Here is a 24,769-nt window from a genome sequence, read left to right as displayed (position 1 = left end):
TGCATGATCTAAAATTTTGGTAAACAAAATGCTAAAAGGCTGAAACAAGGTGTACTAGGTTCCTGAAACTTGGATTTACTTTTGGAATTATTATCGGTTTTATTTTGAGTACTCCAGAAATTCAGTTTTCAAATTATGACTGAAGTTAAGACTGTTTTTCAAAACTCTGCACTATCTTAATTTTTTCAAAACAATAGTCCTAAATCTAAGAAGCTGAAACATTTCGGGTCACCAAACCAATTTTTTCATTGAGGCAGGTTGGGGCGCTGTGTAAAAAAAAACAATTAAACATTCAAGGAAAGAAAGACAAAAGAGTATCCATTCCCCCCACATCACTATAAAGTGCAAAATTTCTTTACAACACAGCACTACACTATTCAAAACACTTAATAGAGACCATTGCTTGTGACAAAATTGCTGAAGCTTAATATATTTCAACAAGAACAAAAGTCTCTGCAAAAAATATTTTCCCAAGTGTATTAAATAAATGATCCAATGACTAGCAGAATAGTTAGCTGAACATTATTTTTATATCTCTCGTGGTAAACGCCACCTTTCAGAAAGTAGCTTAATTGAGAGCAGTCATTGATTCTTCAGAAATCAACTTCACAAATAAACCACAGCAGCTCTAAACAATCTCTGTGGTATTAGTGCTGGTCAGCTACACATATGTAAATTGGAATATGTCGATGCAAAGCACTCCGATGGAAATAAAATTAAGCACACTCTAATATTAACTCTTAAAACCTAGCAAAACTTGCACCAAGCCATTGATACCATCACAGTATTGCGCATCTGTTGCCGATCTGTGGGGCCTTTGTTCTTCAGAAGAAATTGAAATGGTTGCATGCAACAAACATTGGTGGAATTTACTTTATTCTCTTAAGAGGAATTTACAGAAAGAAAACAGCCCTTTGTTCCAACTCGGACAATATCTCACAGCTGGGCCGGCCATGAATGGAGGCACAGAGGCACACAGAGGCAAGAGTCTGAAATTCTTTATATTATTTAAACATTAAAAATGTATTTCAAACTTGTGCCTGGAGGTAGCTGGCCTCTTGATTGGGACACTTTTTGTCATTTTGACACTTTTCACTATCTGGTCAGCACCCACTTCAATTAATCACCGTTATCAGACACATATCTTTACACCACCAGGAGACCCACAGCTTCTAAAGGAAACTGTAGTCATGAAAACATTTTGTAAAACAATTGTGAATAAACTATTCACAGCGAGCTATTCATAGCTCGCTGTGAACACTAAACGTGGAGTCCTGTAGCTCAGTGGTTAGAGCTCTCGCTTGCAAAGCGAGTGGAGGGTGCTATATAAGTCCAAGTTGTTGTTGTTGTTAAAGCTGCATAGCTTAATTTTGCGAATACTGTCTGACAAGGTTCACGATGCATGGTCCAACCAGGACCATCACAACAGAGGACTGACTCGATTTCAATATCCCATTGCCAACCATGGCATCCTTCCACAGGGTTGGAGATAACAGTCTGAGACAGAGTCAAAGAATAACTCAAAAAATCATTGTCTGTGGGCAGAGAAGGGTTGATACTGTGAGACCTGTGTGTGTGAATGATAATGGTTCACATTATGTGTATGATAGTGACAGTAAGGCTCTTGATTTTTGATCAATACTGTACATTGCATTTTGAAAGATAACTTGTTTACATATCCACATACCAATTGTGAATATGGGGCTCTCCACCATAATATTCCAGTTTTCAACTGCTGCTTATGGGATGTTATTGAGGCAGATTCCCTAAATTTCCCCCAAACCCATTCACAATATTGGTTTGGGATTAAGGAGACCTTTCGGCACATCCAATCTCATCCTTTCATCCTACCCACCTTACCAGTAAGTGCTTCACAGGATATTACTGTAAAGCTCAGTGACTGCAAATTTGCAGGCATACATGGCATCCAATTTGCGCACAGCGATATCCTGCAAACATGAAGTGAGTGAACAATTTTTATTGGGGAGGGAGGGGGGGGGGGGGCGGAAGCAGCTGTTGGGTCAATACACTGGGAGAAATTCTCTCCTCTGGTGAAAAGGCACAATATCAAAAGCGACTACTTTTTATTAGTTCTTTGTTTCATTAATAACTTCCTCTTGACCTAAAAGTTGCTATGTAAATATGAATTTGTTATAGAGCAACGGGGATGAGAAATGAGCTGCAAGCAACAATAGGCAACCTGGGGCACTTCAGTCTTGAAAGAGGGCAACTCAGATGGGATCTCACAGAGGTGTATAAAATTTCAAACGGCGCTGTAAACGTAAACACGGATCAATACTTCAGGATGCAGCAAGGCGGCAGAACAAAAAGACACGGGTTTAACAATAATAATCCTTGCATTTGATATAGCGCCTTATCCCGTCTTCGAGACACCTCGAAGCGCTTCACAGAATGTACCGTGAAGTGAACCGAGTACAGCTTGCGGGCGAGACGCGGCAGCCAACCGCCCGCGGCAGTGACCCCCCCCCCCCCGCAAGGTCGAGAGGTGTGAAGTGGGCAGTTCCGGGACGGGTGCAGGCGACTTTTGCCGGGAGGGAAAATCAACGCGGAGCGGGCGGCCAGGAAGGGGGCAAGGCAAGGTGGCGGCGATGGGCGACCGCGCTTGGAACTCGTTTTAAGGAGCAGCTCGATTGGCGGGAAGGGGAGGACGGACGTCCTGGAGGGAGGAGAAGGGAGGGGCTCCGCAGAGGGCCTTCTTCGCACCCGATCCGGATTCGCGATCATCTTGAGCTCCTCTTCTGTCGGGGCAGGTCAGGGCGGGGCAGGGCAGGGCAGGGCGGGTCAAGGCAGGTCAGGGCAGGGCGGGTCAGGGCAGGGTATGGCGGGACAGGGCAGGGCGGGTCAGGGCAGGTCAGGGCGGGTCAGGGCAGGGCGGGTCGGGGCGGGTCAGGGCAGGTCAGGGCAGGGTATGGCGGGACAGGGCAGGGCAGGGCGGGTCAGGGCAGGTCAGGGCAGGGTAGGGCGGGTCAGGGCAGGGCGGGTCAGGGCAGGGCAGGGCGGGGCAGGGCGGGTCAGGGCAGGGCAGGGCAGGGTAGGGCGGGTCAGGGCAGGGCGGGTCAGGGCAGGGCGGGGCAGGGCGGGTCGGGTCAGGGCAGGGTAGGGCGGGGCAGGGCGGGTCGGGTCAGGGCAGGGCAGGGTAGGGCGGGGCAGGGCAGGGCAGGGCAGGGCGGGACAGGGCGGCGCTGGGAGCTCAGCACAGTTGGCACGACGCATGCGCGCGAGCGTCAAGATGGCCGAAAGCGCAGCCGGAGGCGGAGCCTGAGCCGGAGGCGGTTCAGTGTCGGTTCTGCTGAAAGGGCTTTCCTCGTTTTCCCACCGGCCACGCACGAAGGTAAGGGACCAGCAGACGGCCATCCTCACGCCCTTCCTCCTGTCTGCGAGTCCGTGGAGGCGACAGAGACCGCCATCCAACAACATCCCCCCCATCCCCCCCTTCCCCCCACCCCCCGCCTCCAGCAGCGACTGTCGTGACGCCGTCGGTCGCAACGGCAATGCGGGGCTGGATGGAAGGAACCAATAGGGAAAAGGGGGTACGTGGGGGAGGGTTTCGGGTGTCAACAACCACTTTTATCAAAACTGAATACCACGGAGACGGGGGTTTTGCTGAGAAAAAAAAAAAAGGGTGTGCGAGCGTTCGGTAGCAGTTCTTGGCTGTTGGTTTAGTTGTGCCGGACACGGCGCTCGCCTCCCCCCCCCCCGCTGACCTGGCGCCGGTGGTGGAGTCCAAGGTTTGAACCGGGAGCGCGAGGCCGGCGGTTGGCGGCGGCTCGAGAGACAGAGACGCAAATAAAGTTTTATATACTGTGTATATATATATATATACACTATATACTGTATATGTACACATACATACATATAGAGATAAACATAGGAAGAGAGAAAGAGGTGACAGTGGGAGAGAGAGCGAAACAACAGAAGGTGAGAGGGGGGACGGACACATACACACACACACACATATATACACACATACATATATATACACACATACATATATACACACATACATATATACACACATACATATATACACACATACATACACACACATACATACACACACATACATACACACACACATACATACACACACACATACATACACACACATACATACACACACACATACATACACACACACATACATACATACACATACATACACACACATACATAAACACACACACATACATAAACACACACACACATACATAAACACACACATACATAAACACACACATACATAAACACACACACACATACATAAACACACACACACATACATAAACACACACACATACATACATACAAAAACACACATACACACACACATTCACATACATGCACATACATACACACACATACATAAACACATACATACGTACAGACACGAATACACACGTACAGAAAGACACCCAAGGGGTGGGGTGGGGTGGGGGGGGCAGAGGGGTGGGGTTGGCAGGCAGCCATCGACACCCAGTTAGAGCCGGGGGTGGGGGGTGGTGGGCGCCGTCTCTATGGTTCAGCCTCACCCTCTGGGGTCCCCAAGTCTCGGCTCTGGCTAATCTGCAGCTAATACTTTCCGGAATTAAGTAGGCGGGACACGTCCCTCCAGGCAGAGAGCGCCCGTGCCATTTCAGCAATCCAGCTCTGGGATTTTCACGTGTAGGTGGGAGGCATCGACTTCTCAGCCTGGTTTGGATACTCTTTTAAGCGTGGAGACAGGTTTCCCCATGTGTCAGACACCCACCCGGCTGACCCCAAAACATCTCTTGTCCACTGGAAGAAGTGCACGGGGGCATAAAGCAATGGTCACAACTGCAGATTGGCGTGTAGTCAGGCACTGTAGCCACAGGAAGGTCCGTTTCCGTTTCACTGTGACTACCATATCCAGGCCCAAAGTAATAATAATAATAATCCTTACATTTGATATAGCGCTTTTCACGTCTTCTCGACGTCTCAAAGCGCTTCACAGAATAGACTGTAAAGTGAATTGACTGTATACTTGTGGGCGAAACGCGGCAGCCAATTGCACACAGCAATGTCCCACAAACAGTCGTGGATTGAAATGACCAATTTATTATTGTTTTTTTTCTTGAGGGATTATTATCAGGTGTGTGGAGGAAGGAAACTTGCCCAAGATTTCACCCTGACAGGAATGAAACCCAGGTCTTTTGCTCGCAAAGCGAGTGCTTTAACCACTGAGCTACAGGACTCCACGTATTTGTATATGTATTTGTTGCATTAAAGAACCAGATAATATTCACATCTTCAAGAACCGCAGGTTATAAAAACACGGGTACGTTGATGCTTGACCACCCTGTGGATCCTTGTTGAGATTTGGAAGCGTGAATAATAAACCATCACCAGTAGTGGTTCCTTTTGCAGGTCAGCCATAGTCTCATGTGACAGGAGTCTTTTGTCAACCATAAGTGGACTCTTTAAAATGATTGTCCAGTATCAAAGATTGCAGTTGACATAAAACTAGGGAGTATGAATAACTGTGAAGAGGATTGTACCTTTACACATTTGCAATTGGGTGTCATAAATAAACGTAAAAGTTGTTTTGGTCTAGTGTTGATCTGTGTCATATCTACTGTTTCAATAGACTTAGTAGCGTGAAGCTACATAAAGCTAGAATAAATGCAGAAGCAAATTACTGAAGGTCAGATAATTGTTTGTTCTATTGGAGGGTTAGAGTGTACAAGAAGAATGAGGGACCTCAGGAATGAGGCTGGGAATATTCTCGTTGGAGCAGAGAAGGTTACGAGGAGACCCAACAGGTTTTCAAAATCATGAGGGGATTTGATAAGTTATAAACGGAAAAACTGTTTCCACTGGTGGGTGTGTCGGTGACTCGAGGTCACAGATTTAAAATAGTTTCAAAAGGAAGCAGAGGGGAGGTGAGAAGAATTTTTTTCACGCAACGCGTTGTTCGAATCTGGAATGCATTGCCTGAAAGGGTGGTGGAGGCCGATTCGATAACACCTTTTAAAAACGTGGTGGATGGGTATTTGAGGAGGACGGGTTTGCAGGGTTATGGGGAAAGGGCTGGTGAGTGGGATTGACATGGCACTGCTCTTTACAAAGAGCCGGCACAGACTCGATGGGCCGAATGGCCTCTTTTTGTGCTGAACGATTCTATGATTCTATGATTCTAATAGGTTTCCATGCAGTAGAGAAGTCAAAAGACCACTTACCACTTGCACTCCTTCCAAACTTGCAGTGCTCAGCCTGATGCTGTAAAAAAAATGGGGTTTGTGTCATCTTCAAGCAAGGCTGTAAAATCTGTCTTCATTTAATTTCTTTTACTCAGAAATGGATTTAACTACTTGTATGAAGTCTCTACTACTGGCTATTAGCCAGTATAAAAATGTTAAATCAGAAGTCAACGCTTCACAAGTCCAGAGACAATTGGATGTAAGTATTGCACTCACTGTTTTATATACACTATACATAGGGAATGGATTCCTCGAAAAGTGTTACAAGGTGCATTTAATAATTCAGGAATGTTTTGACAATGTCATCTCAAAGCAGATCTTATTGGTGCCAATAAGTATATTTTTTAAATGCAGAAGTTATCAAAATCAAATTACAGAGCCAGAAATGTGTAGAAGTTAATGGAAGTAAAACAAAACTAACTGACTCAAGTTGAATTGATATGAATTGGAGACTGTTACATGGAAGCAGCATTTTTTTTACATACCACCAGAATAAGGCCAGATTATATTTTTAAGTATAATTGATGCGATTGCCTGTATATATGTTCTCCATTTTCTCTTGTGTTCCCCTTTACAAGACCTAATTAGACATGATCCTACTTAAAATAATAATCCTTGAATTTGCTATAGTGCCTAATCATGTCTTTGAGACGGCTCAAAGCACTTCACAGAATATACTGTAAAGTGAATTGACTGTATATTTTGTGGGCGAAACGTGGCAGCCAATTGTGCACAAACAGTCGTGGATTGAGTGACCAAATTATTATTTTTTTTTGGCAGGGATTATTACTCACAGAAAAGCGGAAAAATGTTGTCTATTTTTCTTTTCATGTACTATATGTATAAAATGGATGAACACCTAGATTGTTATGGTTCTATAAGCATAGGTGTTCAAATATCTTAAACTCTAAGCTGTTTATGTATTATGACTCAAGCTTACTATATTCAAGCTTAAATGTTTCTGGTAAAATCTAATTTTATATAATTTTTAGAAATTTCATTTTGATTTCAAAAGGAATTCAAAGGGAGAAATTCAGTGTTATATTGAAGAAAATTATTTGCTATCTTTACATCAAGGAAAATGTTTATGCAGAAATACATCATAAGTACTACAATTTCATCAACTTTCTTAAGTTAGTCAAATCTTAAAAGCATTTTTCTAAATGGTGTAATATACTTGCTTGGAAAGAGGATATAGGGCTTCAATCAGAAGCTGTTTGTTTGCACTTTTGTTAACAAGAATGCAATATTTCTAAAGGGGAAGTTTTTAAAGTCAGTCGACTGAAATGTTTTTTTTTATAGGTGATCTATGGAATGAAGGCAGTGATGGTATTTGCATCAAATCAGAGTTTACCAAGTGAATGCTTGAATAGTCTTGTAGAGCTTATTGCGGATCCTAACACAACTGTGTCCCTTACTCTGAAGATTATTGGATTACTTACACAATTAGGTATGATTTTGTTGTAGTATAAAGTAACTGGCCTAGATCAACTGTTATTTTTTTCTTTAATCTTCTGAAAACTGAACTATGTGTAATTATAATTTTCAATCTGAATACTTGATAGTTACAAAACGGGGGATTCCTACATTATGATCAGTGCCTGGCATATTGGAGTCTGCACTTGAGGATTGTAACCTAACTGTGAGGAAATTTCCTCTGGTGCATCATACTTGAGGATCATCAATATTGCACCTGAGATCCAGTCCTACAAAATGTAACCTGTCTTTGCCAGACGATTCCTTAGTATTGCATATTCAAATTATTACTTTTTTCATAATTATTTTCTTTACAGCATCAGACAATGAAAGCAGAGAGGCTTTGAATACCATATATAACCTCATCAGCACACTTGCAGCAGTGGTTCATCATAATAGTGCAACTCCCAGCGAGCAAGTTGTACTGCAGGTATGAATGATTATAATCTGTCAATTATTTTGATGCAAGGAGAAATTCTAGTATGTAATGAAACAATATTTTACAATGAGAATTTTACAGAATAGATTCATTTTTAAAAATTATTTTCTATACCAAATGTTCCCAGTCTACTCTCCTTTGGAAAAATAATTCAGGTTTCTGTAGAACACGGGGATAAAGGCAGTATAATATTCATTTTAATCTACATTTTTGTTTTGTTTCTCACTACATGAGGACTCGTGGAGTCCTGTAGCTCAGTGGTTAGAGCACTCGCTTTGCAAGCGAGAGACCTGAGTTCAATTCCAGGCAGGTCAGGGCGAAACCTTGGGCAAGTTTCCTTACTCCACACGCCTAATAATAATCCTTCCAAAACCAAAAACAATAATAAATTGGTCATTTTCAATCTACGACTGTTTGTGGGACATTGCTGTGCGCAATTGGCTGCCGCCTTCGCCCAAAAATATACAGTCAATTCACTTTACAGTGTGTTCTGTGAAGCGCTTTGGGACATCCTCCCGACGTGAAAAGCGCTATATCAAATGCAAGGATTATTATTATTATATTATTACATGTTGAATCATTCCAATTTTTGCAGCAAATTTTCAGAATAGGCAGCATGAATCTCACTAGAGTTATGTGATTCATTACCGTGTATTCTAATACAACGTGTGAGAATCATTCCCCTCGGGCTCTTGGGCTGTGTGAAGACATGGCCCAGAGACTTTGAACAAAGCATTTTAATGTTCATAATGTTGAAAAATCCTCAAGCATCTGAGAGATTTTTCCATTAACTGATTAAAGACAATTATGGAGGACATAGTAAGTGTTATACTGCCGGAAGCAAAGCCTTATATCTTGATCCAAAGCAGTAAAATGAATTATGATAATTAATCAGCAGTTTTCACAGTTAATATAATACTTTTGCCAGTAGTGAAGTTTATTCAATAAATGATCAAATGTCAATAAAATATATACAGATAAATAGAATACAACCATTGTATATGTATTTCCTGGTTTTAAAAGTAGTTGTATAAACTTTTAACAAGATTTATTTAATGCTTTATTGGCACATTTCTGCTGTAGAATCGTGCATATATAATATCTGCATGAATTGAACAATAATAAATTTGACAACGTTTCACTATTCTTCAACAGAGCATGCAGCTTCTACAGAAAATAACTTACAACACCAGAGTTTTTCATGGCAGTGCAAATATTGATGATTTGTTTGCATTTTTAGTCAAACATATGTAAGTCAAATAGCTTTGGTTTTATTAAGCAGCACCAATCAAATATTTTTTGTGAATTGTGTAGCTTTGCATACGGCTACATTATCAAACTAACCTAAATCTGATATCTGATATACCATTATTATGCATTCCACCCCCATTTAAGAGTAATAATATCAATCAAGAGATGCACTTTTTGAATCTCCAAAAATAAATCTGTTTAGCTACTAATTTGTTAATTACTTTTTAATTCTCTGGCAATTTGCACAATATTTAAATCTGTTCCAAGTGAGCTAATTGAGGTTGATTAACATTTATGTTTCTAATTTATAGTCAAGCACCAGAGGATGAGATAACAATGCCATGTTTAGGATTAATGGCAAATCTTTGTCGTCACAATGTTGCTATTCAAGCTCATATCAAATCTTTGGTAAGATGTTAATAGTAAATCTGATTTTGTAAGATTTTTATCTCCATAATAATATTATTTTTATTATTATCTAACTTAATTTAGATGGAAGATTGTTTTGAGTTTTCTTATCTTTTTTGTCCTTCCCACAGAATTACATAAAAGGATTTTACCGGACTCTGATTAGATTTTTAGGTCACAGCAGTTTGACTGTGGTGGTTTTTGCGCTATCCATACTGGCAAGTCTAACACTAAATGAAGAGGTTGGCGAGAAGGTAGGATCTGATATGGCTTCTTTATCTAATTCTTGATCCTCCTTCAAATAACCATTATTAGAGTATTAATTGAACATTGTACAATTATTCAAAGCAAACATTTTGTGGATTCATAACAGCGTTGCATTATCTTATTTATCTTTATTTTGGTAATTTAATTACACAATGTTTATTTTCCTTAGTTTGAATTAGAGTGGAGTAGTAAATCCTTGTATATAATATACTGTAGCATTTCATCACAACAAACCTCTAGGATGTACTGTTAAGTGTGGTGATTGTGTTGGTAGGTGAACTCAGCAGCCAATTTGAGCACAACATTGTCCCACAAACAGTCATTAAGTGAGTGAGTGATCAATTTTATCTGGAGCATTCCCCTCCCCTCTCAGCATTCTGGAGGGACTGCTCCCTCCGTAACTCCCTGGTTCCTCCTCCATCACCACTAACACCTGCTCTCCTTCCTCTGGCACATTCCCATGCCAGTGCAGGAGATGCAACACCTGCCTGTTCAGCTCCTCCCATAACACTGTCCAGGGCCCCAAACACTGCTTCCAGATGAGACATCGATCTGTACTTGTACCTGTACTTCCACCAATGTAGTTTACTGTATTCGCTGTACACTCTGTGGTCTCTTCTACATTGGGGAGACCAAACGCAGATTGGGTGCTCGCTTTGCAGAACACCTCCATTCCATCTGCAAGTGCAACCCTGAGTTTCTGGTCTCTTGCCATTTTAATTTTCCTTCCCACTCCCCCTGTGACCTCTCTATCCATGGCCTCCTGCACTGTTCGAACGAAGCTCAATGCAAGCTCGAAGAACAGCACTTCATCCACCTCCTGGGCACCTTACAGTCTGGGCTCAACATTGATTGCAACCACTTCAGACCCTAACTTTAGCTCTCATCTTCTCTCAGTCTTGCCTCCTCCCATCCCCGTACCCCTCTTCTAAAACCAGTAACATATCCTCTGGTTCTTAGGTGCATCTGTTTGTTTTATAATCCCCCTATTGCCTTTTGTCTTGCACCATCAACTCCTCTAATCTCATTATCTTCTGTCCTCCATCTAAAAATGTTTCCTTTGTCTTTCTTTCCCCGCCCCCCTCTCTGCTTCTCCTTATAACCTTCTCCCTTCCAACATTCCCCAATTCTGACGAAAGGTCATAGACCTGAAATGTTAACAGATTTTCCTCTCGCCATGGATGCTTCCTGACCTTCGTGTCCCCAACTTCTGAGTTTATACTTATCTGGAGGATTGTTAGTCAGGACACTGGGAGAAATGCCGTTCTATTTTTGAATAACTCTGTGGGATCCTTAATGTCCACCTGAGCAGGTAGACAAGGACCTCCAAATGACAGCACTTATGACAAAACAGCACTCCCCCAGCCCTGCATTGAATATTAAAAAATTCAGAAGTTGAGACAAAATATATCTGTTTAATCAGCATACTGTTAGTATAACTTCCTGTAAAAGCGTGGAATAAATCAAATTTAATGCATGAATAATCATTTAGATTTATAATAATCCTTTAATATTTATAAATATTTAATATTTGGCAGTGGATAATTGCCATAATCACAGCAATTCTCCACCAAATATGCAATATAAATGCAGCATTAGTTTCATTGTTTATTTAAAAACGAAATAAACGATGAAACTGAGGAAATAACTTAGGAAATCAATAATATATTTGTTATATGCATAGCGAGAGTGTAAAATTCAACATTTACAAACTTTGTTTTGCTTATTTATGACTCCCAACTTCACAAATATGGACTTGCAGAATTCATGAAGGCCAAATCTTCCAAACTGGCAAAGTTTTGAAAAAAAAGCTCACTGAACAGTGCAGCAAAGGGAAATTGACAGTGGTTTTATTTGCAGGTCATGATTGGACTTTATTGGCTTTGAATTTGCCATATTATAAATCTCACAATCCAATATTCTCAAACCGCAAGGCACGATTAAAATAACGCATCAGGTTTGTAAATACTGTACTACGTTTGGACCCCAATATATGATAGGTCAAAATATTCAAACCTTCGTTATTTTAATAGTTATCTTAGTTAATATAGTTATCTTAAAGTTTCATTATAAACAAAAAACAAGCTTGCCCTCTCTCCCCCACCCCCCCAGGAAGATGGTCCTTGCAAATGAGGTGAATTCAACCCTAACAATTCCTTTTGTTTTGAACACAGCTATTTCATGCCAAAAATATCCATCAGACTTTTCAGCTTATATTTAATATTCTGATTAATGGAGATGGAACACTGACCAGAAAGTATACTGTTGATCTGTTAGTGGATCTTCTCAGAAATCCAAAGATTGCAGATTATCTTCAAAGGTAGGGTATTCTTTGTTGGTCTAACAATGTGGACCTCATATCTGTAAACCTTTTCTCAAGAGACAAGCTGTATAAATTGTACCACTAAATTGTTATTTACATTTTTTTAAACATGTAGCCAAGGATATATTTTTTAGGCATTTGACTTGATCTTTAGTGTTGACTCATGTTTGTGCTATTCTAGAAACCTATTTATGTCTTACATTGTGTAATGTCTTACATTCTCTGAGTAGCTGTATAAACACCATTGTTGTCCTATGAATCTGGCTTCCTACTTCAAGCTCGTATTACTACCAAGAACAAAGTGACTTTGCTCTTGGCAGCACAGTGATAGGAAGTATAAATTTATACCTAATTTTTTCTTTCCACATCGTTTTGAACTTTGGTCAAGAAATGCCTAATTTCAGCATTTGCTCATGCCCACATGTTTGTTTTTTTAAAATGTTTTGAAGAGCTGGTTGATTTTTTGCTTATTTCTCTTTTAAATTCTTCAGAAGTCAATAAATCTATAATTGATTGTTTCTGGAAAAGGTGCAAGTGAATTTTGGCATTCTTGTGGATATCAAGGTGCAAATTTGCCCTGTACATCTTTGAGGATACCTTGGCATTCACATTAATATTAGTGGCTGGTAAAAGATTTGGCTATCATAGTTGTGGATTTTGAAAGTTCTTGTCTCTAGTTTATGTTTTTATTACAAATTCTGTTAAGAAAATTGTTTAATGTGAAATAGTTTGTAGCAATAAATTATGCAAAATCTAAATGCTGGAAAAGTATTCCTGGTGTTTAAGTTAATTCAATTTGTTTTTTTCTTTTCAATTTTAGATATGAATACTTTAACTCATGCCTGTCCCAAGTTCTAGGTCTTCTGCATGGCAAAGACTCAGATTCAGCAACAAAGGTATGTATGTAGATGACAAATGCTAAATACTTAACTGATATACCGATTTATTTTATTTAGAAAATTATTTGAAGTATATAATTGGAATGTAATAATTATTTAAATTAATTAAATGAAAAGCTAAAGTTGAATCCACTTTACGTTATATCTTGTGAAGTGCTTTGAGACGTCTCAATAACGTGATAAGGCGCTATATCAAATGCGAGGATTATTACTATAGTGCATTCTTACACTTAGTAGGCTCCACTGGTCTAGAGAGTTATGTTTTAGTACTGCTATTGGGAGTTGAAGTGTATTCTGCTGACTTGGAAGTATACTAGATTGTACCAGTACATTTTCTAGTAGACATAGGATGAAGTGTGGAAACAAATGTTTACACTGCCAAATAGTTTTATATTGCTAGTGAGCCTAATATTCATGAAGTTGTGGAACAAATTGTCTTCAGTTGTGTGTAGCTATATAGTGATGGAGAAAAATTTCCAGAAAAATTAAGACTAACAGTGGATTGATAATATTCTAATTCAAATCTAACAATAGAAGATCTGTTTTAAAACTTATTCTTTAATGTCTTTTTTCACAGATCCTTGAATTACTACTTGCTTTTTGTTCAGTGACCAGTCTCCGCCGAATATTATGCCACGCAATGTTCGGGGCTTCCTTTCAGCAATCACTTGTAGCAACTAAACTCAAACCACAAGTTAAACCTTCAGAGCCAATCATTAGCCTCCTTCACTGGTCCAGTCAGCCACTGGAAAATCCTGAGAGTTGCTCATTGCTGGCTCTGGTACTTCTCAAAGAGTTGTTTGAGGTACAGTCTTAGAATGCTCCAATGTGAATAAGTTGAAAGGTAATGTTCATATAGCTATACAGTTGCTGGTAGACAGAGAATTAATGCATGCAAGTATGAGATGCGTTTGCGTCCTCGACGTTAAATCCTTTGAGAAGTTATTCTATGTGAAGGGCCCAATATAAATGCAAGTTGTTATTGTAGGTGTATATCGCTGATTTAGTGTACTGTGACTTAGAAGTGCACTTCGATGATGCATTAAACTATGCTCCCATCTGCCTGTTCAGATGGACATTAAAGATGCCATAACTTCTTCCACTACCCTGACCAACAGTCCCTCAAATAAAATAAGTCGTATACCTCACCTAACAAGTAAGGCTCTGGGGGACATTGCTATATGTAAATTGACCATGTACTTATCTACAAAATACACAGTCACTACACTTTACAGTATATTCTGTGAAGTGCTTTGAATGGTTCTTCGGATGTGAAAGGCTCTATGAAATGCAAGTTTTTTAAAAAAAAATTATAGTTGCAGTTCTGAAGAATGCACAATAAAGTACCAAAATCACCACAGTGTTTTTTTAAAAAAAGAAACACCCCTTTTTCATATTTAAAGAAATATTTTTTGAGCAATTTTGTCAATGCTTGATATCTTTTAATTATGAGGTCAAAAATCAGATTGTATGCCACTCTTTCATGTCGCCTTTCCTGGCGACTTCCAAAATATCTGATTTAAGTTGGAATAGTATGTCGTCTACATCTTTATTTTTGCAATAAATGTAAGGTTAGATGTTGATCTTAAATTAACAGGAAGCCAACTGTTTTTTAAAAAAAGTTATTTATGTTTTTGTATTTTGTAACTACATTCTTATACTGTCCAGGAAGTGGTAGATTCTTCTCTTTGGACTACACTTCAGCCATTTCTGGAGCTACTTTTGCCTGTTCTCTTGGAACAGCTTCAGATTCCAGAACATCCTCTTGAGGGCGGTCTTGTAAAGAAAAAATATGATCGAATTGCCAAGACTATTGATGTTCTGTTAGATATCCTTTGTGAACAGATATTAACTTCACTTGGGTATCTTCATTTACTGTGCTGGAGCAGTGCCATTATGATGAGTCGCTGTTCAGTTCTGTTGCGGCTCCATGTATTTCTTAGCCACTTGATTCTAACAAAGCAAAAGAGTATTCCTAGCATGTTTTGAAATATTCTTAATCTAAACTGTTCTGTTTCAGTGTTGTCTCCTAATCTTCAAATACTAATATTATGAATATCTAAATGTTTGACATAATAGGGCAACAATACTGTACACAGTACTTGCTATGATACTGTGTGAGGAATTCACTCAGGCTATTAAGGTTAGAGAGTATGGAAAAAGTGGGGGGAGGGGTGTGTGGGGAGAATGGACTTGTATTCTTCCTTAACAGTTTATACTCATTTGTGGAGATGATACAATGAAACTTCACGTTGCTAAGGTTCTGACTGTGAACAACTGTATTTCACTTCTGGAACATCAGTTTACACACAACAGGATGGAAATTGGCTATGGGAGCAAGGTAGATTTAGAGCTATGGTAAGTTACACAAGGTAATGTTACTCTTTTTTCCTAAACTGTTGTTCTGACAGTCACCTTCTATTCAGGTGATCCATAGCATACAACTGAACAGTGTTTCACTGACTGACAATTGAGCACACTTGCTCAGAAAGCAAAAGGATGGAAACAGAGAAATGCAAACATATTAATTCAGTTGAGAGTTCTGCCCTGATACTGCAGAGGGAGCTCTAAACTGCATGCATTATTTGAAGTACTTATCACAAGTCTGCTTAATGCTGGTACAAGAAGGAAATATATACCATTCCCAAACTATCAGTCTCTCCTGCTTATCAGCTGATCAGGATAAAATGAGGATATATGAACTGAAAATCCATTTATTTCACAGTTGCATTATGAAGCTTAAACCATGTGTTTGCTTGAACTTTGTAAACTGCTCCCTGGAGTGCCCATTTGTTAATGCTTGTCTAGGGGATTATAATAAAATGTATTTTTAGAAGCCAGGCTATTATAAAGTTTTACTATCTAATCCATTATTTTTAATGACTTAATTTTCATTTCCTTGTTTCATGTTGACAGCAAAACTGGCACTGATATTATTTTGAAAACTCTTCAAATTATGAACAGAGTGAACCAATTAGTGCCCAATATGGAAGCAGGTTTCTATAAAATTTTGCAGGTATTCAGCCATTAAAAGACATTAAAATAGCAAAATAGTTTTGCCTTTTAAAATTTGTGTTTCTTACTATTCTTGCTAAACTGCTTAGGGTGTAATTAATATACAGTAGTATATTTTGTCTCATGATTTGTGAAGCTTGCTAGCTAAATGTTTCTTTAGCTGCATTTTAAATATAATAGATATTTGTACTGTTGTAATGTTTTTAATGGTATTTTAACACTTACCAGAATATCATAGGCTGTAAATGTCTGTAAATGTAAATGAGAAGATAAATGTTTCATTAAAAAGGTATGCAGCATGTCTTGTGTTATAATGTATTGCAGTTTATCATTTATGTATTTTTACAGGACCAACGACTCATTACGCCTTTGTCATTTGCTTTGACTTCAGAGCACAGAGACCATGTGCAACTTGGATTACAGATTTTGTTTGAGGCAGCGCCTTTACCTGAATTTCCTGCTGTACTGTAAGTGCTGTTCAAAATGATCACTTTAACCAAAGCAGCTATACTGTACACAAAATAAATGCTATCTGTTTTGAACATTTTTGTAAATCAAAATGCATACTGTTAATGATTTCTTGAAAGTGGTTGCTGCACCTGATGGATGCAGCAAAATAATCCCTGTATTTTTTAATTTGTTTTGCCTTTATTGTTTCTATCTTTGTACAGATTAAATGGAAACTAAATTTTGTATAAGTAATTTAAGAGCTACAATTCATTACTTACATCGAGTTAGGTAACCTAGATAGGAGATTTTGATTTCATGTTGTGATTGCACAAGAAGCACAGGCATCTAATTTAGCTCCGGAGCAGTACATTATGCTATAGAAACAGCCAACAACATTTTAAAAAGAAACTTTGGGCATATTTTCTACTGTGTGTTTTTAGAATGAGCAGTTTTTGACTCATTGAGCAATGTGATTTTAATATTAAATTGTGAGATGATCCATATTCTGCAGTGTATTGAACTATTTTTTGGAGCTTTTCCAAAAGTTTGCATTACTTGAACTCATTGTTGTCACCATTGATCAATAACTGCGATAGTATCCTGATTTTTTTAAAGTCCTCTCTAAAGATTTGGACACCAAGCTGCAGAGTCTTACCTTCAGACATAACCATCTCATACATAACATCTTTCTTTCTTTAATTGCATCCTAACTTAAACACCTTTGTACTGATTATTGAAGTGGTCAGACTGATTGCAGTTTTTGATGGCAGAATCTTGTATCTGCCATACTTATAGCACTCAATTCACTTTACAGTATATTCTGTGAAGCACTTTGGGATGTCTCAAAGACGTGATAAGGTGCTATATCAAATGCAAGGATTATTATTATTATTTTCAATTTCAGTTTGCTGTATTGAAGGCATGTCGATTCTATCACTTTCCTTGTGAGGATTCTGGAACAGAGAAAGTTGAATGTTATTGCTGTTTCATTCCTTTTCAGGCTTGGAGAAGCGATTGCTGCAAACAATGCCTGTAAGCAGCAACAATTTGAACATGTAACGAAAAAAAATCCTGTACAGCAACATTCAACAAACTTTATAGCCTCTTGGAATGGTTCTCATCCAAAGCCTTCAAATAATGCCAGTGCTTCCAGAGAAAATATTCATGAACTAATTCAGAAGCTGCAGTCGGGAATAGAGGTTGGTAGCAGTGAATTGGGTTTTTGGGTTAGAACACTTGTATTTACTATTTGTTGATGCCGAATATAACTTTCTTTTTATAAAGGAACATCAAATGGAATCATTATCTTCCCATGCCATAAATAAACTCTCCACCATCCCAGTTAGTATGACATCGCAGAGCATAAATGCAATAGGACAGACAATGCACACCATTCAAAACTAGGAAGGGAGGCTAATTTGCATTTCTACATGTTTAAAAACTTGTTAGGTTGAAAATGTAATATCCTAATCATATTTACCTTTTCTAGTGCTTTCATTTCCAGCTCCGATCCCCAGAACTTCCAACTGATTCAGAATTCTGCAACCCGAGTTTTCTCCTACCTAAGGATCCTTGGCTTGGTTTTTAAATCCTTCCACAAGTCTTGTTCCACCTTTTCTAGTTCTCAATTCTCCTCCGATCCTATTCTTCTGCCAGTACTCTCTGCTTTTCTACATATTAAGAATATATTTCATTGGTTAAGTATCTAATTTGATTTTATACTTATTGCACAGCTGAAGGAACAAGTCAAGGATGTGAGACTTTCAGAGATGATGGATGTGTATGAACAGAAGCTGTCATCTCTTGCAGTAAGTGCTATCTAAAATTAATCCTAGATCCTTCAAGGGGAAAATAAACACCGTAACGTGCTCCTTCAAAAAGAAGTTTCAATATTTGTAATGCATTAATAATTACACATTTTCTGACGCAGGGATTGCTTTAAAAAAACACTTCTAAACCTTGATTTTCCTACCACTTGAATTCTTTTATTCAATTTCATATTTTTCAAGTACAATTGGAATTGTTTTTCTCCCTTATTATTTTATAAAGTGTGATATATCGTGGTGATCGCGACGTATTGGAAATGCTGGAAAGGTCAGAAAGTAATACGTAGAATGATCTCCGTAATAATAAATTTTTCTTTTAGTCCAAGGAAACTCGCTTACAGGACCTGTTGGAAGCTAAGGCACTGGCACTCGCACAGGCTGATCGTCTGATTGCCCAATACCGCTGTCAGAGAGCCCATGCAGAAGCAGAGGTATATTTAAATAATAATAATCCTTAGATTTGGTATAGTGCGTTTCTCATCAGGAGGACGTCTCAAAGCACTTCACAGGATATGTGAGGTGCTTACAATAGAGTGCCTGTAAATATATCAGGTATAAATAACTGTACAGTGCAATCTTTATGTTTAGGGTCCATAAAATCCCAACCTGAATTGCACTGACGTACAATACCAGTTATTCAGAGCTTGCACACAACCAGCTAACTTGGTTACCGCACGCTAGATGGTTCCCGCACGAAAAGGAAAAAGGCCAACTTCCTTTAGGAGTGTTTTACTGTACAGTGTAACATAGCAACAGTTTCAGGCAGGAGTAGAACATTATTAGTCCATGGAGATAATCCATGCAACTTACCCAAGAAATTCCTTTGAAATAACTATTGTGTTGCTGAATCTTGTGATTTGTCTCCGAACGTCATTCTTGATTATACGAATTTTACATTTAAACCAGGCACGGCAACTGGCTTCACTTCTGATGGATGCAGAGAGAAAAAATGAAGAACTCGATGGAGTACTGAAGACCCAACTGATGGAGACTGAATGTGCCAAAAGCGATATGGAGCAACTTTTCCAGGACAATCGTAAATTACAGACTGTTGCGGAAGAACATGAATCTTTAAAAGTTGAATCAGTGTATCGGGCTCAAAGGTTAGTGAATATTATGTTATTTTATGGGTACTTTTTTTGGCTATTTTCAAAAAAGCAATTTGAGCAGCAGCATCAGGAGCGTACAAATAGCGCAATTGAGCTAATTTTACAGACCGCAATGAGTAAGATACATGGCCACAGGTATCCATCCATACAATAGTTCCCAACCCTATTCATGCCATTATGTGGAGGCCATCCAGAAGGAAAATTTGAGAAAAGTCAACTTGGGCTGTTCTTGTGCATCTCCTAGCAACAATTCTAAAATTGTATGAGTGGAGACATGGAATGATACAATGCAATTGAGGAATAAAATGACCTGTAGGGGGAATATTGACCTAAAATTGGCAGTGAGAGAGAATAGATGTGGAGGATTACCACTTCATTGATTACTACAGGTTTTACTTTTCCAGTTTAGTGAAACGGCCTTTAACAATACATTCTTCAAAACTTTCACTGTAACCCAAACCATGCCTGCTATATTTTTGATGGATTATTGTTCCTGAGATATATTTTAGGTTTTAGGAAATGTGTTGCATGTTGCACAGTGTGATTTGCATCTCTGTGCAATTTACAGAGCAGTTACCCTTCATATTTCCACCTAGTGAATTGCAGCTCTACTTACATTATTGCTAAATGGATAAGAAAAATGATCTACAGTTTAATTTTTTCGCTAATCTCATGCATGTATAACGTATCAGTATTTGCTTGATCAATATTTGAAGATTTTTATATTTACATCAATATATTTTTAGACTTGAGACTGTTGAAAGACAGCTAAAAGAACTTCAGACTGAACACAGCTCTTTAAACAAACAAACCGAAACGCTTAAGAAACGTCATGATTCCCTTAAACAACAGAATGACAAGTAAGTCCGTTTCTTGGTTTGTGACCAGATTTAGTATATAAAGATCAAACGATTTAAGATTTCTCGTGTTTTTTTGCCTTGTTTCTTAAAGTTCTCATTTCTTGCGTTCAGCTAAAATAATAAATAAAACATATATGACAATCTCTTCAACTGGATAACTGGTCCTGTGACAGAAGAAGGAAGGCATGAGGCCAATTACTCTGAACATTGTAAATTCAGTGACTTGCAAGAAATATACAGAATTTTAGTTGAGTTTAAAAATTCTAGACATTGTGATGTGATATCAAGCAAATTGCACGAGTGTATTTGTATTTGACTGCTTTTCCAATGTTGCAATATGACAATTTGTCAGTGTCAAATCAAGGGTCTTATTATGAATTCAAATGATGTAGTATTATGCTATTGGTTAATAAGCAGTGGGTCTGGGTCTCCATAAAATGTAAGAATTTTAATCTAATTCCATGATGCTGAAAAATCAGATTTATCGATTTTAACAGATTTCAGCAAATTGTGCATATATTTGTACATGGATTTACAAATGCATTTAATATACTAATTCTACAGAATTTATGCACTTGTGGATTTTCATTAACTTGTTAGTTTATTAAAGCTTAATCTGTAAATTCCATTTCCACAGATATGAGGGCGGAAAGAGGAAACAGTTATTTGTTACCTGTCGTAGATAAGTTGTACAAATGTTTCATCATAACATAAATATTTTATAATTTTAGATGTATTCTTCAAATGAAAGAGTTTGAAGGGCAGAGGAATGAATTATGCAAGCAGATACAGGAAAAGGACAACAAAACATTAGGTAAGGACTTGTGTTTTGATTTTGTAGCTTGCTGGTTGAGTTCATTGAAAATGCTAAAATAATACTCCTTGCATTTGATAAAACACCTTTCGCAGCACATTTCAAAGTGCTTCACAGGATTTACTGTATTTTGTAGGCAAACTGGGCAGCAAATTTGAACTGGGTGATGTACCAAACTGCTGTGGGATCAATTTTGTCTGGAAATGTTTCCCAAAGACACTGAGAGAAACTCTTTTCAAATATTGCCATGGAATCTTTAACATCATCTGAAGGATGGGACATGAACATTTAATTACCATTGCCATTTAATATAAATAGGAACCTTTAGCTTTAATCCCGTTTTCATAAGGTATAATTTTGCTTCAGTGTTTTTCTGGAGATTAATGGAATACTAAAAATCTATGATTAGAAGATTCTCACTATATATTAATTTTGAACTGTAGCTCGTAGAGTCCTGTAGCTCAGTGGTTAAAGCACTCGCCTCGCAAGTGAGACCTGGGTTCGATTCCCAGGGGGATGGAAATGTTGGGCAAGTTTCCTTACTCTACACGCCTCTTTACCTAGCAGTAAGTAGGAACCCGTTTTTTAGTCAATTGGCGGATTGCTTTTCCAGGGGTAATAATTCCTTAAAAAAATAAATTAGTCACATCAAACCATGACGGTTTGTAGGACACTGCTGTGCGCAATTGGCTGCCACGTTTCTCGAAGACGTGATTAGGCCCTATATCAAATGCAAGGATTATTATTATTAATTTATCTATTCATTTAAATAAATTAAGATTAATCTATTCTTTGACAGGTTTGCAACAAAAGATCAAGGCACAAGAGGAAAAGGCAAAAAAGATGGAGAAAGAAAAAAATGACATGGAAGAAACTATTGACATTCTTAGAAAAGAACTGAGTAAGACAGAATTAACAAGAAAAGAGCTCAGCATTAAGGTAAATTACATTTATTTGTAATCTTGTGTTGTTTTTAATCCAGTTTTCAGTCCTAATGAGAATTTTGTGTCCTTCAATTCTGCACTCACCAATCTAGTTTATATGTTTGTTCTCAGCTGTATGTTATTTTTTTTGGAAAGGATTGTATGTACGGTAAAACTTGCATAAGTCTGATTTGTATAAATCGCCTAAGTCATACATCTGCACAAGTCCTGTTGGATTTCCTGATACATCCACTTAAATTTATCCGCACTAGTTAATATGATTGTTGGTCATATTACCAATCGTATAACTTGCAACGGCACTATCGCATTTGTCGCTTCCGAAGTTACCGGCTCCGGGTCAAAACTTTGTTCCTCGCACCTACCTCAATATGTGCACCCCATATATATTTATTCTGTCTTGTACCCCACAGGTTTCGTCCTTAGAGGTACAGAAGATACAGTTGGAGGGACGTTTGAAAGAAAAGGAAGCTCTTCTTAAAGTTCAAGAGGAGGAACTTGGCAAGCACTCACATATGATAGCAATGATTCACAGTCTGAGTGGTGGCAAAGTACAAACAAATACTGTAAATCTCAACTTGTAGCCTTTGCTTTTATGATATTTCAATCTAATTATTCATAGAAATAGAATTGATTTTGCCTTGCAGTTAGCAGACCTAATACCCTATACTCTGTGGGATTGGAACTACATATTTATTCTCAGTGAAATATTTGTAGCCAGTTCCCTAATGGTCTTGTGGGAAAAAGAACCTCCTAACATATAAGTAAACATACAGGTCAGAAGAGAGATTAATTCAAATTCTGGTTTCTGCTTTTTTTTTGGTCAGCCAGGCGTCTGACACATATGGAAACCCATCACTATGCTTAAGAGTATCCAAACCAAATTGAGAATTCCATGCATCCCACCTGAATCAGGAAGGATTCACACAAGGAAATTCTAGAGATAGATTGTAGGAATGGAATACGCACTCTCTCCCTGGAGAGTCGCATCCTGCTTACCTAATTCCAGAAAGCATTAGGTGCAGGTTGGCAAGAGCCAAGGCTTGGGGACCCCAGAGTGTGTTTTGGTGCACTGCTGGAGTTTAACCAGCTAAAATCACATTGATATTGTTTTCTGGCAAGCTTTCTTGCTGCTTGTCCAGCTTGGACAACCGTACCATTAGGACTTTGGCTTGCAGGGTTAACAGGACCTGAGTGGGATGATTTCCTGCCCTCCGTGACTGGTCTGCCCTTCCAAGTCCTGCCGATGAGTCGAAGTCCTGTGCTGTCATCAGCAGTGCCCTGGAATACTGCGGACCTGCCTGGCTCAGGAACCGACTACCAAGACTGCCACAGAAGCCCCTACCGGGGGTGCTGTTAGCTATTATCCGCCAGAGCAGGATAGCCATAGAAGGTGTGATTGTTTGGCAGTCAGAACGGGATAGGGCTCAGCTGTAAAGTTTATCACGGTCTGATAGCTTGCCAACACTTTTTCATGACTCGGACATGAATGAAAGTCACTTGAAATGATTGATAATCCAATTTTGTCACTTAAATTTTATTCCTGTAGACTTGGTGAATTTTAACCAAGTGTCTTGAATATATATCTCTGTACATGCTGTATATAACCATCTTCTTTGTCCAGTTTTTAGGTGATGGTGCAGCTTTGCTCTCTTTTATCTAACAAAGAAAATAAACAGTGTTATTTAAAATCTGCTCAATGTTGAATGCAAATCATGGTCATACAACAGTCGTGAATACGGGAAGATTTTATTTTTACAAATGTCCAATATTTTTGTCTTTTTAAAATAAAGTGTATTTTGTGTTCATCTTAAGAGATGTTTAATGCTGGAGAATGGAGTATGTTATTTTTGGATATTTCAAGGTCAGCAATAAATTCCACTCCAGTTGTCTCTATAGCAAAGTTCTCTGCAATGTTCTCTAAACCAATCTCAAAATAATACTTCCTCCTGCACTAGAATAGCATTTCCATTTCCCACACTATCAATTTGGCAGTCTCTGAAAAACAATTTATTGCCCAACTCTGGGCAGTTGTGCTGTGGACTTGTACTAACAAAAGACCAGGATGGACAGTCCCACCTCATTTTGTTTAGGATTCTCGCACCCACTGGAGAGGAAATAAACATTCAATCAGTCTGGGACTAGATTTGAATTGATCAAAAAGGTGATGATCTCTCATTTGCCTGGTATACAATAATCTATTGGCGATGCATACCTACCAAACTATGTTGTTTAAAAAAAAGTTAACCAAATCTGTTATTGTGATTTTTGGCAAATGTACTCAGGGACACAATTGGTTCAAAAATAGAGGTGTTATTTTTAAACAACAACTTGCATTTATTTACCCCTCTTGCAGCATAGCGTCACAGAGCGTTTTAAACATTTGTGATGGAATTACTAGTCCAGATAATCATACTTCTTGCATTTGATACAGGACCTCAAAGTTCTCTAA

General features: G+C 38.5%; 1 protein-coding gene across 2 annotated transcripts; it reads left to right on the top strand.

Annotated features, from left to right (window-relative positions):
• Window positions 1–3,259: 3,259 nt before the first annotated feature.
• Window positions 3,260–23,174, top strand: cip2a (cellular inhibitor of PP2A). 2 transcript variants are annotated; one of them, XM_007895800.2, is made up of 22 exons: window positions 3,260–3,352; window positions 6,335–6,438; window positions 7,542–7,689; window positions 8,033–8,145; window positions 9,310–9,404; window positions 9,717–9,813; window positions 9,945–10,067; window positions 12,255–12,400; window positions 13,224–13,299; window positions 13,880–14,107; window positions 14,971–15,130; window positions 15,522–15,660; window positions 16,219–16,318; window positions 16,666–16,784; window positions 17,768–17,966; window positions 18,501–18,575; window positions 18,914–19,024; window positions 19,500–19,696; window positions 20,449–20,562; window positions 21,294–21,376; window positions 22,176–22,315; window positions 22,731–23,174. In XM_007895800.2, the coding sequence occupies exons 2-22, from the start codon at window positions 6,337–6,339 to the stop codon at window positions 22,899–22,901; spliced, it is 2,736 nt and encodes a 911-aa protein (XP_007893991.1). In that variant the 5' UTR covers window positions 3,260–3,352; window positions 6,335–6,336; the 3' UTR covers window positions 22,902–23,174. The 2 variants fall into 2 exon arrangements, with proteins under 2 accessions (XP_007893991.1, XP_007893990.1); XM_007895799.2 differs by lacking the exon at window positions 3,260–3,352 and adding an exon at window positions 3,915–3,939.
• Window positions 23,175–24,769: the final 1,595 nt, after the last annotated feature.

Source organism: Callorhinchus milii, unplaced genomic scaffold, assembly GCF_018977255.1.
Source record: "Callorhinchus milii isolate IMCB2004 unplaced genomic scaffold, IMCB_Cmil_1.0 Scaffold4, whole genome shotgun sequence".
Lineage (NCBI taxonomy): Eukaryota > Metazoa > Chordata > Chondrichthyes > Chimaeriformes > Callorhinchidae > Callorhinchus > Callorhinchus milii.
Note: the sequence above shows the minus strand (reverse complement) of the source record. Positions and strands in the feature narration are given on the sequence as shown.

Bases quoted from the DNA above. Each gene is read 5' to 3' on its own strand.
- cip2a (XM_007895800.2), top strand. From the start codon at position 6,337: ATGGATTTAACTACTTGTATGAAGTCTCTACTACTGGCTATTAGCCAG. The intron at 9,814-9,944 runs GTAAGATGTTAA...TCCTTCCCACAG, and splicing joins AAGCTCATATCAAATCTTTG to AATTACATAAAAGGATTTTA. The intron at 20,563-21,293 runs GTAAGTCCGTTT...TTATAATTTTAG, and splicing joins CTTAAACAACAGAATGACAA to ATGTATTCTTCAAATGAAAG.